The sequence below is a fragment of the Oenanthe melanoleuca genome, chromosome 3, assembly GCF_029582105.1.
Source record: "Oenanthe melanoleuca isolate GR-GAL-2019-014 chromosome 3, OMel1.0, whole genome shotgun sequence".
NCBI classification, from domain to species: domain Eukaryota; kingdom Metazoa; phylum Chordata; class Aves; order Passeriformes; family Muscicapidae; genus Oenanthe; species Oenanthe melanoleuca.
Genome location: NC_079336.1, coordinates 39,777,830 through 39,794,554, shown reverse-complemented (window position 1 = coordinate 39,794,554; position 16,725 = coordinate 39,777,830). Strand labels below are relative to the sequence as shown.

The window sequence follows — 16,725 nt, the reverse complement described above, 5'->3', positions numbered from 1 at the left end:
AGTTTGAAGTAGAGGGCTATTCCTAAGATTCTTCACAGAGAAAAGATTAAGATAAATGTGTGGAGAATTTTTAAAACCTGTCTTATTCAATTATGTTTTATTCCAGATGGCAAGAAAAAAATATAGTTTGTTGACGAGGTAACGTTCATTGAGGTCTAATCAGTGCTCATGAGGAAATGAAAAATTTGGTGATAACAAATGCTTTGGCAGCTGGAAGCAGCACGAGGGCTTGACTTAGAAGATGTAGAAAAGCATAATTCCAAAGGGAGAATAAGGCAGGAAGTCCTAGCATAAAAAATATTTTACAAGTAAAGGGAAGTAAGTCCTTTAAAATGACAACTCATGATTCAAAAATAGCAATTACAGCAGTGAGCACAGTTTGATGTATATTTGAACAATATTCACTGATACTTCAGACAGCTCAGTGTAAGAGGCACAAGAGCTCAATAGTGGACAATTCTATCCAGGATAGATTATCTGCTTCACATCTGATCTGTAATAGTGAAGCACCTTACTAAGGCAGCTGTATCTCTTCCAGTTTTGAAGGTAGGTCATTTACTTCTTTATGACAGACAGATACGTCCACAGCAAAAGAAGACCTTACTAAACAGAGAAATCCATCAGTGAGCAACTTGAAATCTGGTAAATTAGGCATAAAATTATTTGATACAAAATATTTAAGAAATTTAGTCTCCAATCTGTGTTTTCAGAAAAGATACAAAAAGACATGGATGCTTAAAATTATGCATAAGAGGCTCAAAAATACAATATAATCATAAGAAAATCCAGCTGAAGATTAATTTTGAAAGTAATTTGTAGGAAGACCTGTGTAAATAAAACACATAAAGCATTTTTCAAAGCATAAAACTCTTTTTCTTCATACTGTCTACATAGAAAGAAAGGATTCTCCAGTTACCTACATATTAGATTTTTGCAAGCCAAAAATAAGAAGCATTTTTTCTTATATGCAGACTGATGGAAAGGAAGGGACAATATGTGTCTGTGAAGTTGATATACAACACTGTAAGAAGACAGCATGCTGCTTAGAAATGGAGCAATGGTTTGCAGCAACAGGCAGAAATAAAAAGAAGTTCCACTAATTGAGATTTTTGATCCGAAAATATTGTGTAATTGACAGAAGTCCAAAACACAGTTGGTGTGCTCTACTAAGGTCTTCATTTTCCTTCTAATCATATCTAAACTGTGAATTTGACTGCTATTCTAAATCAAAGAAACTAGTAAAGGCAGAGGCATAAAAGTATTGTACTGGAATGCAACAGGATTTCAGATGACAGAAGACACTGCTAGCAGACACAAAAAGGTCTATGCAATGCTATCCAGCCCCAGAAAGATCTATTACTGTTGCCACAAGAGGAAAAAATATTATATGAATTTCTCAGTTCACAGAAAATGAATAGGCTTCGTGCTAAGCAGACTGGGTTCATATATCAGTCATCAGTCTGTACAGCAAAGCAAGGAACTTCCAGAGACTAACCCCCCTAACTACTGAGATTCTACAACAGCAACAAACAAAATTAAGAGGTTCTTGTATCTACAGAGAAAGCACAAAGAATGACAATTAAAGAAAACACTTTGTATGACACATAGAGGTTCATCCCACCCACAATGAAATATCTGTCTGTTCAAAAGTAGAATCGTCTTTTGGGGCATGGGGGGGACCACGAGAGGAAAATTAAATAGAAAAGCCCTCCAGCTAACACATAAATCTTTCCTAACTTGTTATCTTGTTGAGTGTGCAAACTTTACAGCTCTTTATAAATGGTTTTCAAATTGGAAGGAAAATCCAATGCTCTTGCAAATCAAGAAAAGGACTGATATAGATTTATGTTATATTCCCCTTTCTATGGAAGTATTTTCAGTAATTCATTCTTACAGATTCCTGAACTTTTTACTGATTTCTTCATCTTTCCTTAAATATCACCACACGACTAACTAATGAGTGAGATCCAAGCAGTAAGATAGAATGGTATTTTCCATTTTCAATGTACCAAGCTCTTACATGCCAACATTGTTTGGAAGACGTGGAAACAATAACAGCACAAAAAAACTTAACACAAAAATGGGAGGTATCAATTTTAAAATAAATATTCTATACTAAACACTCTGATGAGCTGTAATTACAAAACATTATATCATAAAAGACATGCTAAGCACTGCTCCAAACAAAGGCAGTTATGAAACACAAAGTAATTATTATGAAACACTTGTAGTTAAACATCCATTATGGAAGGGTTGTTATGGACTAGAAACCTTCTTAATAAGAAACTCTGGGTAGAACCTATTAAACTAGAGGCATGCAGTCCAGTAGTTTCACAACACCAGGACTGAAAAATCCATCAGCTGAGCAATGCCCAACCCATAATCTGTATTGAAAATACATACTATACTACAAAGACCTCTTCACTTCCACACTTTAAAGTATCTCTCTTTACATGACAGATACATTTTTTGTATTGTATTTGCAAACAGATCTTTAATAGTTCTTTTTTTCTTTCTGCTTAATATTCAGCAGGAAATTCAACTTTTAATTTGACCTGTTTCCTTTTATGAGCAATAGTGTTAGAAAATGCTATCACATACTATTAAGTCATTCTGCATTAGGAATAAAATCTGTAGATTGTCTTACATAACCCTACATCTTTTATTTCTAAATGTGTTATCAATATTTGATTCTACCTGTTAAGAAATACTGAAAATCTCTAGTTATGAAGGCTGGTATAAATTTGTGTGTAAAAAAGGTACTTTATAAAATTTTACAAAAGCAAAACTTCTCTGCTCGCTTTAAAACATATTCAATATTGCTTTACAATGAAGATAATGCTTCCAATTGCATAAAGAATTTATGTGCTCTTCATAAAAACAGACAAGTGAAAAAAAAGTCAGCATTATTGGTCTATTATCTGGTGTTTCTATATAAAAATAAATATTCCTTCTTGTTCTGCTAGTGAGCTCAATTGGCCAAACAGCTTAATCAAAAAAAAAAAAAAAAAAAGGTTTCAAGAAAATCTATCTTTCCTAAAAAACTTGTCAAGGCACATTTTCAAAGCATAACTAGGAGCTCAGCCATACAAGTCCTACTAACATTAGTGGGAGTTACCTGTCAAAAGCACTGTGCATCATGCTGAATATGTCCTTCGGTGATAACAGTAGGGTTAAAACTTTTGGACATATGCATAAATATTTTATGTGAGGCGTTTCACAAGATAACAGTTGTGATTTATTCTCAGCTCTGCTTTCAGAAGTATCTGTATGGCAGGAACACCTCAGAAACAACTGCACTCTCTGGTTATGTAGTGCACTAAAATATAGGGGTCTTTCAATAAACTTTCAACATAACTTTGGCTCTTCAAAGCAAACTTTTCAAAAAGGCACAAAAGTAAAGGATTTCATTACAAAATGTGTTTCGGTGTTATCTATTATTACTTCAATATCACATGTACTTAATCCACAGGTGCCAAATTACTTTTAGACTGGTTTCTAAAAATATTGCTTCTCCCCAATATAGGAATGATACAACTCCTGCAAAATGAAACAGAGAGTATCAAAGATAGATGGAGAATCCTGATACTAAATACAGCACAATAGAAAAAGAAATAGATGAAGATTCTACTGTGAACCACAGCATGAAATCACGGAAATCTCAGGACTAAGGTGAGATTTCATTATCAACTCAAACAAAAAGACTCTATCTTATTAAAGAGATAAAAGCCAATTTAGCTTATATATATTTGATTAAAAAAATATTGCAAGTGAGTACAAGGGGAAAAAAGATTACATACACTCTTCTGAGTTTTTCTTTTGCTGTCATAAGACAGAGTTACATTTAAGTCTGTATTTATGTGAGCATCTGAAATCAGCCCTAATGAGTGAAGTAGGAGAAGGTAAAAATACTGGGATTTTTTGACAAAAGATGTTTTTCTGCTCATTTAGGTTGAAAAGAACATATTAAAAAGTGAGCCTTATATATCAAATCAATTTATAATTCAACAATTGATGTATTGAGTTCCTTCATTCCAAAAGCTCAACTAAGCTTCCAAAAACATTCCACTCAGAGACTTTAAATTCTTTGAGGTATCTCAAGGATTTCAACTAGCACAAAATTTAAAAATAAATATTATTACTCTACTTCAAAGATACCAATCTACACAAACTTTTTCAAATGGTAGAGGCCCAGTTTGAACATCTAGAATTAGTGTGGGCAGCTAAGTACTCAAATAGAGATTGAGCACCACAGCATAAAAACAAACCAGGGTAACAAAATAAAACATGCAAACCCCGTGTTTCTAAATGCGGACTTAATGAGAAAAACTGTCCTAAAAACTCTGTTGTGTCTATATTTTTAAATAAAAGAAGAAATCTAGCTAGCATACTCAAGACTTAGGGGAAAAGTCCAGTAACAAACTGGAGACTTAGCATGGCAGTGGAGAATATTAATAGTGAGAACCCTCATCATTATTCTTCTGTAAATCATGAAGCTTAAATATAAGAGTATGAAAGTAAGAAAAGTTTTGTGACTTTTGACAATTATTAGTAAGAAAAAAATGGTAACAATTGCCAAAAAAATCACAAAAGTTGACATGTTACCTGGCTATGACAAAGAGCACACAACTGACACCCAAGTAAGCCAGCAGAATATACATCCAGATATCAGGGGAGAGAGGATTCAGGAAGGAGAAGACGCCCGGGTTTGTACCATTGGGCTTGCGGTACAAAATACTTATTCCAAGAGTCATAAAGGGCTTGGAAAAGTCGATGACCTTCTCACGAACATAGGTAATTGCCAAGGGTGCAACTGCAAGGTCAGCTTTCTGTTAACAAAAATACAAAAAGAGAAAAAGGCCATAAGTCAGAAGAAACAGGCTGAAGCAGACAAACAGATTATGCAAAACACAAACTTTGTATGGAGGATGTTTGTTCTTGTACTAGGTTGCCTGAAATTTAACACTCTCTTCTTCCTGTAAGTAAGGTAACAGATTTACTCTACTTCCTCTTTGTTAAACTGGCATAGCATTTAGAAAAAATTAAAAACTCTAGAACAGGAATACAACTGAAGAAAAATATTGCATCTTGTAGAAAACGTGACTATCCATTATCACATATTTTAAAACTTTATTAATTGCGCATTTCAAAATATGTCTTCTCATTGCCACTCCTTCACTGTGTTCTTTAGAAGCAAATATATTTGGGAAGCAGATGTGAATATGCTAGTACAAGTGCAGGACAGTTCTTCATATTTTAGCATAAAAAGTGCAAGGCAGTTCTTCATATTTTAGGGTAAAAATGGTACAAAATGAAGAGCAGTTTAAAATTGAAAGTGCTACACCTGCAAGGTTGGTGAGGATGTTCCAACAAAGCACAACAGTTCTTACTCATTCGTGGGAACCACTACAAAACTTGCAGATAGTTAATCAATTGGAATATTTAAAATTCAATCATCAGTTGAATGCATTTTGTCAATTAACATTTAGTTTTAGTCATTATAGAAATAATTCATAGGAGATTAGTAAATGGTCTATGTTGTTCTTTGAATCAAAACTTAATGGAAATCTGAGTGACAAAAAATCTACAGTATCTACATCTTAATGTCTGTCAACAGCTTTTGAAACACTCCTGTCCATGTATGTATGTCTATTTGTGTGTGCATGAGCACATAAGAGGAAACTTCAGAGCAAGAAAGTTTACAGTACAAGACCTGGAAAGCTGTAAACTAAGAACTCCTTATAAACCATATGTAAATGTAGGTATGTAATGACAGAAATGGCATAGCTATCATGGAATCCTATTACTCAAGTGATATATCTAAGTAACATAGCTACAAATGACACAATTTTCAGAATCCCTGTTGTAAAATAGAGAGATATGATTCCAAATAAAATAAATTCATACATTTATGTACTTTTTTGCTCATTTAGTATTGTGTATACTACATAACACTCAAAATCCCACACAATGTAGCATTTCAGTGTTCCCTTTAATTTTTATTTTCTCACCTTACACAAAGCTATTCTATGGTCTATTCTTGTTATGAGCATTCATACAATTAGTTCTACTGTAGTCAGCTATAATGTAAAAATTTGTTGTCATAGGTGGTGAGGGTCTATTGGTCAAAAAAATAACATGCACTTAATTTCCACTGGTATTCAGAACTTCTAGGTATTAATCAAAACAGCAAGGCTTAATTCCACAGCGGATGACTTTTTATGGATTGCATATTATTGATGATATTCCAGCTCATGTAGAAAGAAAATGGTAAAGTAAGAAACTAAAACTAATTTGAATTAAAAGTTATAGGTCAACAGGTAAAAGTTTGCAAAACATAACAATCCCAGCTATTAGTTTGTGAGGCAAGTTCCAGACCTTAACCTAAGAGTCTGAAGACAACCGACTAGAAAATGTCAGAAGAGGCAGCTTCCAGATAAGATAAATTAGATCTTCTGGAAGGCTATTGGTAGATGGGAATTTTGGTCTTATTATATTAACAGAATCTTAATGAATAACAAATAGTTCATTTTAATAAATACCATAGAAAATCCAACCCGTAGTCGTTAGATGGAAATAAAACCATATACAAATGAATATAGATTGTAGCTATCTCTAGTGGAGCCAAGTTGTAGATGAAATTAGAAAAAAAAACTGAACAAGAAAAAATATGTCTCATATGACAGAATAGAACAAACATGCCAACCTGAGAGGACAGATACAAAATTTATGTACATAACTTGAGATCTCAAGATTCTCTTCAGAGCTGAGTAACTCTGTTTCAATATTCTTGAACTAGAATATTACCATAAGAAAAATTAGGCACCTAATTAAAAACAAACAAACAAACAAAAACCACTAAAACAAATAAACAAATCCAGAGTATTTAATAACTGAGGAAATTACTAACTTAAAAATGTAATACTACCACACACAACTTTTGTTAATATCTTTTATCTCCAAAATACTCAATTCTCCTGGCAATTCTTTCATTCTGAAAAGAGCACTGTTTGTAAGTATGAGAAAGTAGGGGTCAAGTTTCCAGAGGTGCAGTACTAGTTTCTTGTACACTCAGCTATAATGAAGATATACAAGAAAGAGAATCCTCTTTAGTTTAATTGGAGGGACAAATAGGGGAGGAATGGTGTAAAATTAGTATTTTATCAGTCAACATTTAACAACATTAACAAATTAGTATGTTCCTAAAATGGTTTTTGATAAGTTCCATTACAAAGAATATTTGTCTCACTTGGCAGTGATTGATGATTCTGATTTTTATAATGAATGTATGCATGCTTCTATTCTTTAAATATCTCTATCTGGAAACACAATCCATAATAACACTTATTCTTTCTTGAGATTAAAGGATTTTTTATGATGGCATCCAAGGATTGGTGAGGTAAGTAGGCTAGTTGCTACAAAGAAAACTTCTGCACCAACTAAAGGCTGCAATAGTGATTAGAAGCAGTCTGACAAGGACATTCCAACACAAGGAATGCTCTGGAGCAAAACGGAGGAATTGCACAGCCTACTGTACTATGTGCTAGAGGACTGCACTGCAGATAAAAAGGTGTGGTTGTGCATCCTCTCCCTTCCTGCCCAACACTGCCCATCTTAACCCAGGAGCTCCCAACCAACCTGGACCAAACCAGTGAGCAGTGAACCAAGTAACACCTGCTTGATCATAACAGTAAGGCAGTAAAGCACCCCTTGAGAGTACCAGAAGAGCACCCATGATACAGGGAGGAACAATCCTGACCATGATACCCACCTGACCAAGGTGGGGACAAAGGATAAGCATGCACACAGGTATAAAGCTTCCCTGTCTTGCTACCATGTGTAGTTGTAGGATGCTCATTCACCAACAGCTCAAAGTCTCTCTGGTTTACTTCAGAAGTGCCTAAGGCAGGCTAATCATCCTCCTTTGCTTCTTCCAAGCAGCTTGTCCTCTATTTTACATAAAGCAGTATTCAAAGAAAAAAGGAAGGACATTTTTCCATTTGTACAGGGCTGAAATTTGGTACATAACCTCTAAGAAGAGAGATTTTAAAATTATACTGAATTCGCTTGCAGCTACAAATAACTTTTCAGCAAGAAATCTGCACATTAATGTTGAGTAGCATATGGCCATAGTATGCACAGAAAGTTGGCATTTGCAGAAATTTGTGCTTTTTCTGTGAAAATTAACTCTATAAAACCCAGAGAAACAATCACAATAATTTTGGGGGAAATAGTATTTTGAGATGATTTCATAGCTTCTGCTAATAATACCAGGCAAAGGAAAACCAAAGATTAATATAATTTTCTTTTGCTGATAATTTCTGAAAAGCTTTTGTCTCACCTATTTTGTTCAAAAGAATGAAGAATTTAAATACATTCTAGACACAGAAACAATGAAATGGCTAATAGCTGTTTTTAATTAGGCTAACATTACACAATATTCCACCATAATAATTGAGTTTTTTACCCAATGCAAATGGAGTCTTCTGGTAAGAATTTTGTTCCTAACATTGATTTAGCAACCATTAATGTTTATACTGAAAATGCAAAGGGAATCATAAACTATTGATTCTCTATTGTTTATCCAGTCATATTGTAATTGCATAAAATGCACAGAACTACACATACACTGAAAAGACATTTAATTAATTTTACTTCTCTACAAGTAGCAATGCACTTATTGCCTGTAACTATTCTTGAAAATAAAGGAACTTGCCTTTTTTAAAAGAAAAACTTTATAAAGCTTTTGTTTAATCCACTATGTTTTATCAGATTAAGACCCTAAATCAATATGTAAACTCCTTCAGTCACCCCAATTTTTTGAGACTGTCAACCTGATCTGAATTTCAGTAACATTCCCTTTGGAGAAAATGCATCCCCAAGACAAAAAAGGAAGGCTAAAGCACAGCTTCAATTCTTTAATCCTGTCTAACACACTCTTAATGCACAGAGACCTTATGCATTATTCCTGTTCACAGAAGTGCATTTCCCTGCCACTGCTTTGAAAAGATAAGATCTGTAATTTGCTTTTAAGCTTACAGTCTATCCTAAACTGCCTTGTTCATGCTGCTATATTATAGAAAATTTTATACCCCACAAGAAATTTTTGGTCTTGTCGCAAGATCTTCATTTCCTTTGAAATCACTAGGAATTTATTAGGGCTTTATTGCTATTTTTATTTTAACTAGCCACTTACATTACTTTGACAGAAATTGCTTCTCTACTGCCTTTCACAGGATCATAGTACAATTCAAGTGGAGAGAGATCAGTAAGTCTCTAGTGCAATTTTCTGTTCAAAGCATCTGCCTGGATGAGACCAGTTTGCTTTGCATTTTACCCAGCCAGTGTTGAAAACCTCCAAGGAAGGTGACTACATATTTCTGGATAAGCTGATCCACTGCTTGTCTATTCACATAATGAAAAAGTTTCTACAGACAAGTAGTGGCGCAGGCTGTTTTGAGAGACTGTGTAATGTCCACCCTTGGAGGTTTTCAGTTTATGCTTGTTGACTTTTTTCTTCCTTTCAGGCTCCACTGTGAAAAGCCCGGATGAAACTTCTTGATAACCTTCTCACAGGTCCTGAAAAGCTGCTACTAGAAATTATTGCCTTTGCCAAACATGAATAATATACCGTAAAGTGGGGAAAAAAAAAATAAAAAAAAATCTGATCGCTGAATTTAGATGTCATAACTTCTTATTTGTGGGATCCCCGCTATAATTTAAACTTAATTTCTAACAATATCCCATAGAGATGGAACAGTAGCAGTTGCTACTTTAACATAACTTTAACATAAGAAAGTGACATACTATGACAGTTTCAATAGATACTGGCTCACCTAACATAGATGTTTGTAACTGTTGAAATACTTCTCAATATTTGTTCAGCAACAAAAGGCCACTGGTGGTTTACTCAGATTCATTTCATTGACTGTAATACTACACAGTGATTGCATTTCTTTAGACCCTCTTGTGTCAGCATGGCTAATTCTTTTCTTTGGAAAGTCTTGAACAGTAAGTGTAATTAATGTTTTTTCAGGTATTCTCCTTTTAGAGAGGATCCTGATCTAGAAATCAATAAGATCATTTACCTAGATGTGAATTCTTTTTAAATGCAAAAGTTCTATTTTAAAGGCAAAAGGTTTTGTAGGAGAAATTTGTATTTTGTCCACTACCAAAGAAACAACTTTTTACATTAATTCAACTAGACAAAAATGGAATGTATAGAATGCACAGTATCTTTCCTTCAGTGGCTCATAAATTGGAATATATTTTGATCAACACAGCATTGTCTAGAACTGACTTTTGGTATTGTTTTCTATTTGCTCCTTTGTTATTATGTTAATGTATAATCAAGGAAAAATGACAGTATTAAACCAGTGGGTACTATTTAAAAATAGATATAGTTTCTATCTGTTGATTTATAATACACTTTTACCAAAGTATTTTGCACCAACTTTAGTCTAATCAACAGGTAAGCAAATTGTATTTAAAAGGACTAGAGGCAGTAGACCATGAAACATGTAGCAGGTAGGTGGGTGATTATTCATTTCAACAGTAAAAATCCTCTTATGACTTCATTTCAGGAATTTTGTCCAAAGGTTTCTTCTAGTTGTTAGAAGAGGGGGATTCATATATGCCCCAGAAAGAGGAAATTGTCAAAGGCATTTACAAGACTGTGTGATACTGTGGCTCAGAATTCAGGAAAAGTTTTTCATTAAGAAAAAAATTAAAATGAGAATAGTAATATTAAACTGTTTCAGTTCTTCTTTGCTGTTTTACACACTCTTTCTAACATTATATTTTTGTACTAGAGATGTATAACAAACATTAAAATTATTAGACACCATGCTGAAGCACATCTTGAAATACAGTGCACAGGTAACATTGATTCCTTTTTTGCAGCTAACATTTTTATTGTTCTACTTTCCAGATTTACTGCAACTTCCTGGAAGTGTCAAGTTTTTTTTTCCAGTTGCTAACCAGCTGTCACCTAGAATTTCAGTTACTGCACTCAGGAAAAAAAAAAATCCTAAGTCTTTTAGTTTTGACATACATTCTGCTCTCAGATTGATGGGGTTCTATCAAATTGTTTCAGTGAATTCATTTCATCACACAATAAAGTTTGACTTGTGTCAAATTTGACTTAATCACATTTTTCTGTATTACTTTGTCATTTGCAATTTTTCACAACGGATTCAAAATGATTAATAACATTTTTGCATATCATTTGGATGGAAGTAGACCACTGCAGAATATGCCACCTCTTATTGACTAACAATACTCATTTAACATTTTTTTGAAATCTATAATTCCATCATCTTAATTAATTGAGTAAAACTTATTAATATGGACAAAATCCACCTCCTATGCACATATCCCCTCACCTGCATTTTCATGCAGGCATTACACTGCACACTCTGGAATTCTCAATTAATCATTAGATCCCAGGGTATTAGACTTAACTAAAATTGATCATTATTACAAACAATAATAAAAAAGGTCCTTTTAGAAAATATCAAATAAAAAAGAGAAGCGGTGTATATTCTCAAAACCTTATATCATACAATATTTTACATTCCCCATAATTATTTAAAAAATGCCCAATGTAGTAAAGATTATATTTCAAAAATATTGTTACAAATCTAAAGAAAAAAAATGTTAACAGTATTTTTATGCACTAGATCCTAATTGTTCTGTTCTGCAGAGAGTATATATAAGCTAGATCATTTGAAAAACTTGTTACATTTATGTAAATTGACTAAAGCTTATCCAAGCTCTAGGCATTATTTAAGTACTAAAGATACCAGGACAAACTTATTGACAATAAGCTTTAATTAACATAAAACGTGAGTGCTAAGGATGAAATCTGTAGTGACTGAGATACAATGTTTCTGATATTTATATAAACACTTTAAGATGTCATTACTGTTATAATTTATTCTTTATTTAAGTGAAGTTTTGCTTCATTCTAGAAGCAAGGGTGAACAGAGGAGTACAAATACTTAATGAATAAGAACACACAATGTAACAAGAAAAAAAATTAATCTGCAAGACACACAGATGCAGACAAATTCCAGTCCAACTACTGCCCAGTTAGAAAGCGGATGGAGAGCTCAGTGACATTATCTGTCACTAGAACCTCATGAAGTTCAACAAGGTCAATCTCGAGGTCCTGCCTCTTGTCAGGGCAATGCCAAGCACAAGTACAGGCTGGGCAGAGTGGGTCACAGCCGGCCCTGATGAGAAGGGCTTTGGAGGTGTTTGTGGACCAAAAGCTCAATGCAATGTGTGTTTGAACGTAACCCACAAGGCCAGCTGCATCCTGAGCGGCATCTGTAGGAGTGTGGCCAGAGGAGAGTGAGGTGGTTCTGCCCCTCTACTCTGCTCTTGTGAGTACCCCAGCTGGAGAACTGCATCCAGCTCTGGGGCCCTCAGACTGGTCAAAAAAGACCTGTTGGAACCAGTCAGGTGGAAAGGCAGTAAATTGATCAGAGAGCTGAAGCAGCTCTCCTATGGAGAGAGGCTGAGAGAGCAGGGCTGTTCAGACTGGGGAGGGCTTTGGGGAGGCCATACAGAACCTTCCAGTACCTCAAGGAGGCCCACAAGAAGGCTGGAGAAGAACTCTTACAATGGCATGTGGTGACAGGACAAGGAGGAATGACCTTAAGATGTAGGAGGGCAGGTGAAGATTAGATATTAGGAAGAAAGTCTTTACTATGAGGTTGGTGAGGCACTGGAACAAGTTGCTCAGAGAAGCTGTGTACTCTCCATCCATGGAGGTGTCCTAGGCCGGGTTGGATGGGGTCTGAGAAACCTCGTCTAGTGGAAGGTTCCCTGCCATTGGCAGAGGGTTTGGAACTTGATGGTCATTAAGGTTTCCTTCCAGCCTTTGTCTTCCACAATTACTTGATCTTTACTGACTTTTTACATTAGTAATCCTTGATGTCTGCTCAGCTCTTGATAAGACAAGTGGACAGATGGATTGAAGGGTCCAGGCCCAAGCTGGTACAAGACAAACAGGGACATACTGGAATGAATACAGCAAGGAGCTATGGAGATTACTAAAATATTGTAGTACCTGCTGTATGAGGACAGACTTGAGAGAACTATGACCAGTTAGCCTGGAGAAATCGCAGTGAGATCTGCTGAATGAATACAAATAACTGAAGGGAAAGGGGAAGCAAAGAGAATTGCCCCAGAATCTTCTCAGTGGTACCTAGTGAAAGAGCTAACACACATATGCAGGAAAATTAATTTAAAGATACAAACCTCACCTTTTTATTTTAGGAATGTTGAAACACTCGAGTAAGTTGCCCAAAGAAGTCTCCATCCCTAGGAACAGTCAGAATTTGACAGAAAATGGCCTTTGGCAACCTGCTATAGCTGACCATGCTTTGATCAGGCATTTGGATGAGGCAATATCTAGGTAGAGTTTTCCATCTCAACAATTCTTTAATTCTGTAGTGTAAGTAATTTCTCTTTTCAATTCTTTAAACTCATCTCTCTAACAAAATTTCAGTTTTATTTCTATTCTGGCTGCAAACAAAACTTGCAACTAGTAAAACTAGGTTTGGCATACAGTCTCCTGGTTTCCCAACAATATTAGATTGTTCCCGTGTTAAGCTACAAGTAACAGAAAAGATAAATTCCCTTTTACAGTTATGAAGACAACTAGAAACAGCTCAAATATCAAAACTTCTACTGCTCCTTTAGAAAAACTCTAATAGCAACAGGATTACTCCAGAAAAGAGCAATGATGTATTTCTGTAATGGCTTTTCCTAACTGAACCATCTTTTCTTTGTTATTACACTGTAGCAATAAGTGTAGATCACACTCTAGTTTTTGCTTTTACATTTTGGAATCATGAAATCTTACAGTATTTCAGTGGACCTTTTGAGGGCCAGAAGGATCACTCTCAGCTTAACTTGAAGATCATAAGACATGGGAGTGGCAGGGCTGAATGCTGCAGGTGATATTTGAAATAGCTCAATTATTTTTCTATCCAGAAAAACTAAGTTTAAATACTAATAAAGAAAATCTTAGTCATGAAATTCAAGAGTGCCTTCTGATACATTTTTGCCAAGACTCTTATTTTAATGTAGCATTCCTTACAATACTGATCCACATAACAACAACAAGAAAAAATCTGGCAAAATACAAATATCTTTTTGAGTAACAATCTATTTTCCATTTTTTCCATTCTATAAATGAATCTTCCAGTAACAGATTATTTTATACATTTCTAAAGCAGAGAAAAAACCCTTCAAGTTTAATACTTTTTGTTTTTTGAGGCTTGTCCTTATGACCTTCAAAGGAAACTTTTAATCATATATGCTACATTATATGGTTTTTATAAATAAAAAATTATCTCAGTATGTCTTTTTTAATCCAATATCCTGAGTTTAAAAACTCTAACAGGTATGTATCCTCTTTCACAGTTTCTTCTGGCATTTTATGAGTACCCTGCCCAGCAGGTTCACAAAAAATTATACATACATTATTTACAAGCACCTATATGCAATCACTGACACACATATGTAAGTGTGTATATGTATTTGTTTCATACCAAACTATTTTATCAGGAAGAAATTTTACTTATCTTTGGAAGTTACCACACATTACTGGTTCTCATATTTGGGCCCTCAGAGGTCAGGAAATAGCAAAATAAAAATTGACTGCACAGATTAATTTCAACATATGGTGACAAAGTAACATGATTCCAAGTTCTTCCTAAGACACACAATCAGTTTCATTTCATGCATTTTGGACTTATGTAAGGCTGCACCTATTGTCTTTTTTTAACTCTATTTGATATTTGTATAATTTTCTTAAACAACTGAATTATTTTTGAAGCCCTGAGAATAACAGATCAGACTTGATAGTTTCCAGTTCCTCAAACAGTATGGATGACAAGTTTTGGTCATCATTCCCAGAGACACATGTCCCACAAGCACATCCTAAAACTCTTTTACCAAAATGGTGTTTCTATGAAAATTGACATACTCAAGGTTTCACTTTGAAATATGTTGAAATAATTTGGAGATGAGTAAAAGACAAATTGCAGCACTATTAATAATCCCTAATAAAAGGGTTAAGTCCCAATGAAAATTAACTCTGCTATTATTCTATTTTTCTCATCTACTTCACTTCAGCAGGCATACACATAGAAACAAAGATCCCAATGTTATTTTCTACCATTCTTTACTATCATTATAGCAACAAAAGTAAAAGATCAGATAAAGGTATGAGGATATGAAAAATGTAATACTTTTATGAATGCAGCCCTAATCCTGGATCCAATCTGTTCCTAGTCATTACTGTAAGCATAGATGATTCTTGAGCTAAAGCATTATTGTTAGGAATTTCATTTGAAAAACCTAATGCCACTGTCTTGATTGGCTATGATTCACTTTGCTGGCAGCACAGTGGAAGTCAATTACAACAATTCACTGTACAATATTTCTCTGAAACTGAAAACTAATAATTTTATAAACCCAAGTGCATTAGCCAGGGATGTCTATAACACCCTAACAGTAGAAAAACAATACATAGGCATATTGCAGCTAAACAAACAAGAAAGCAATATGCACTTACTTTTAGTGTCAAGAAATTTCAAATAAACTACCCCTGGAGTTCACATCTCCAGAAAAAAAATCCACACATCTCAGAGCACTTAAAAGACCCTACTGTCAAAGTCCCCTGCCACCTTTGCTGCCAAATTGCTGAAAATGTAGCTAAAAGTTTTCATCCAGTCTCTTTAAAAAACACAGGGCATGATTAACTCAAAAATTCATGAATTAATATTTATAACCCTTTAGGAAAAAAAAAGTATAATTTATTATTCTCTGTGTCTTACTGAAATATTAGAAATTTTGCTGGACTTTGGTTTGCTAAATGCAGACTGTTTGGAAGTTCCTTGTTCTTTGGAAAACAAATTGTTCGCTTCAAACTTATATTGGAAACTGAATCTTGGTCTGTCCCATACTTGAAATCAGTAACAGTTGAATAGGAAATTTGCATATACATATGTATATGTATATGTATATGTATATGTATATGTATATGTATATGTATATGTATATGTTCCTTCCTGAATTAATAGTTAGTTTGCAAACTTGGTCTAAACTTCTGGATTAGGATTTCTTTGGCATATTAGTTTACTGACCTTTTCTTTTCTACGTTTTTTTGCATTTTTTTATGGTTTTATGCATCTCTACCTGAAGTTCACTTTCTGCATAACTTTTGCTGAGTTAGGATCTGTTTGCACATTTTTCCATAGGATATTGTATATAACCTTTATTAGAAAGTGACAAAGTAGCATGGAAACTGTCTTCTTGTGAGCATAGAAATGAATGTTTAGCTGTTGGTTTGAAACGAAATAGTATTGTCATATAGAAGACCGTGTCTTTGATCTCTTACTTTAAAACAAACAAACAAAACAGGAACAGAAGGTGCATAGCATGGCATATTTGAGTGAATTATATTTATAAATTCAGACATGAAAAATATTTGAAGAGAGGTTTTGTGAGTCTATGAATATATACAGTTTGCTTTAAGTGAAAAACAAAATCTCAAGCAACAGAAGAGATATGACTAGTTACTTGCCAGGGACACACTGATGTTTATTCAGCTTGGGACAAATTACTTTGGAAATAAAAGGTCAGAGCACTTGAAGTTGTGGATTAATGAATTAGCAATTAGACTGAAAAGAACTAAAAGGACAA

At 34.3% G+C, this 16,725-nt stretch overlaps 1 protein-coding gene across 2 annotated transcripts in view; it reads right to left on the bottom strand.

Moving 5' to 3' along the window:
* Positions 1-16,725, bottom strand: part of GRIK2 (glutamate ionotropic receptor kainate type subunit 2) — a 356,624-nt gene that overhangs the window by 129,354 nt on the left and 210,545 nt on the right. For both annotated transcript variants that reach the window (XM_056488408.1, XM_056488407.1), the window contains one exon: positions 4,606-4,829. In XM_056488408.1, the coding sequence (XP_056344383.1) occupies positions 4,606-4,829 (224 nt within the window). The remainder of the gene's footprint in view (positions 1-4,605; positions 4,830-16,725) is intronic.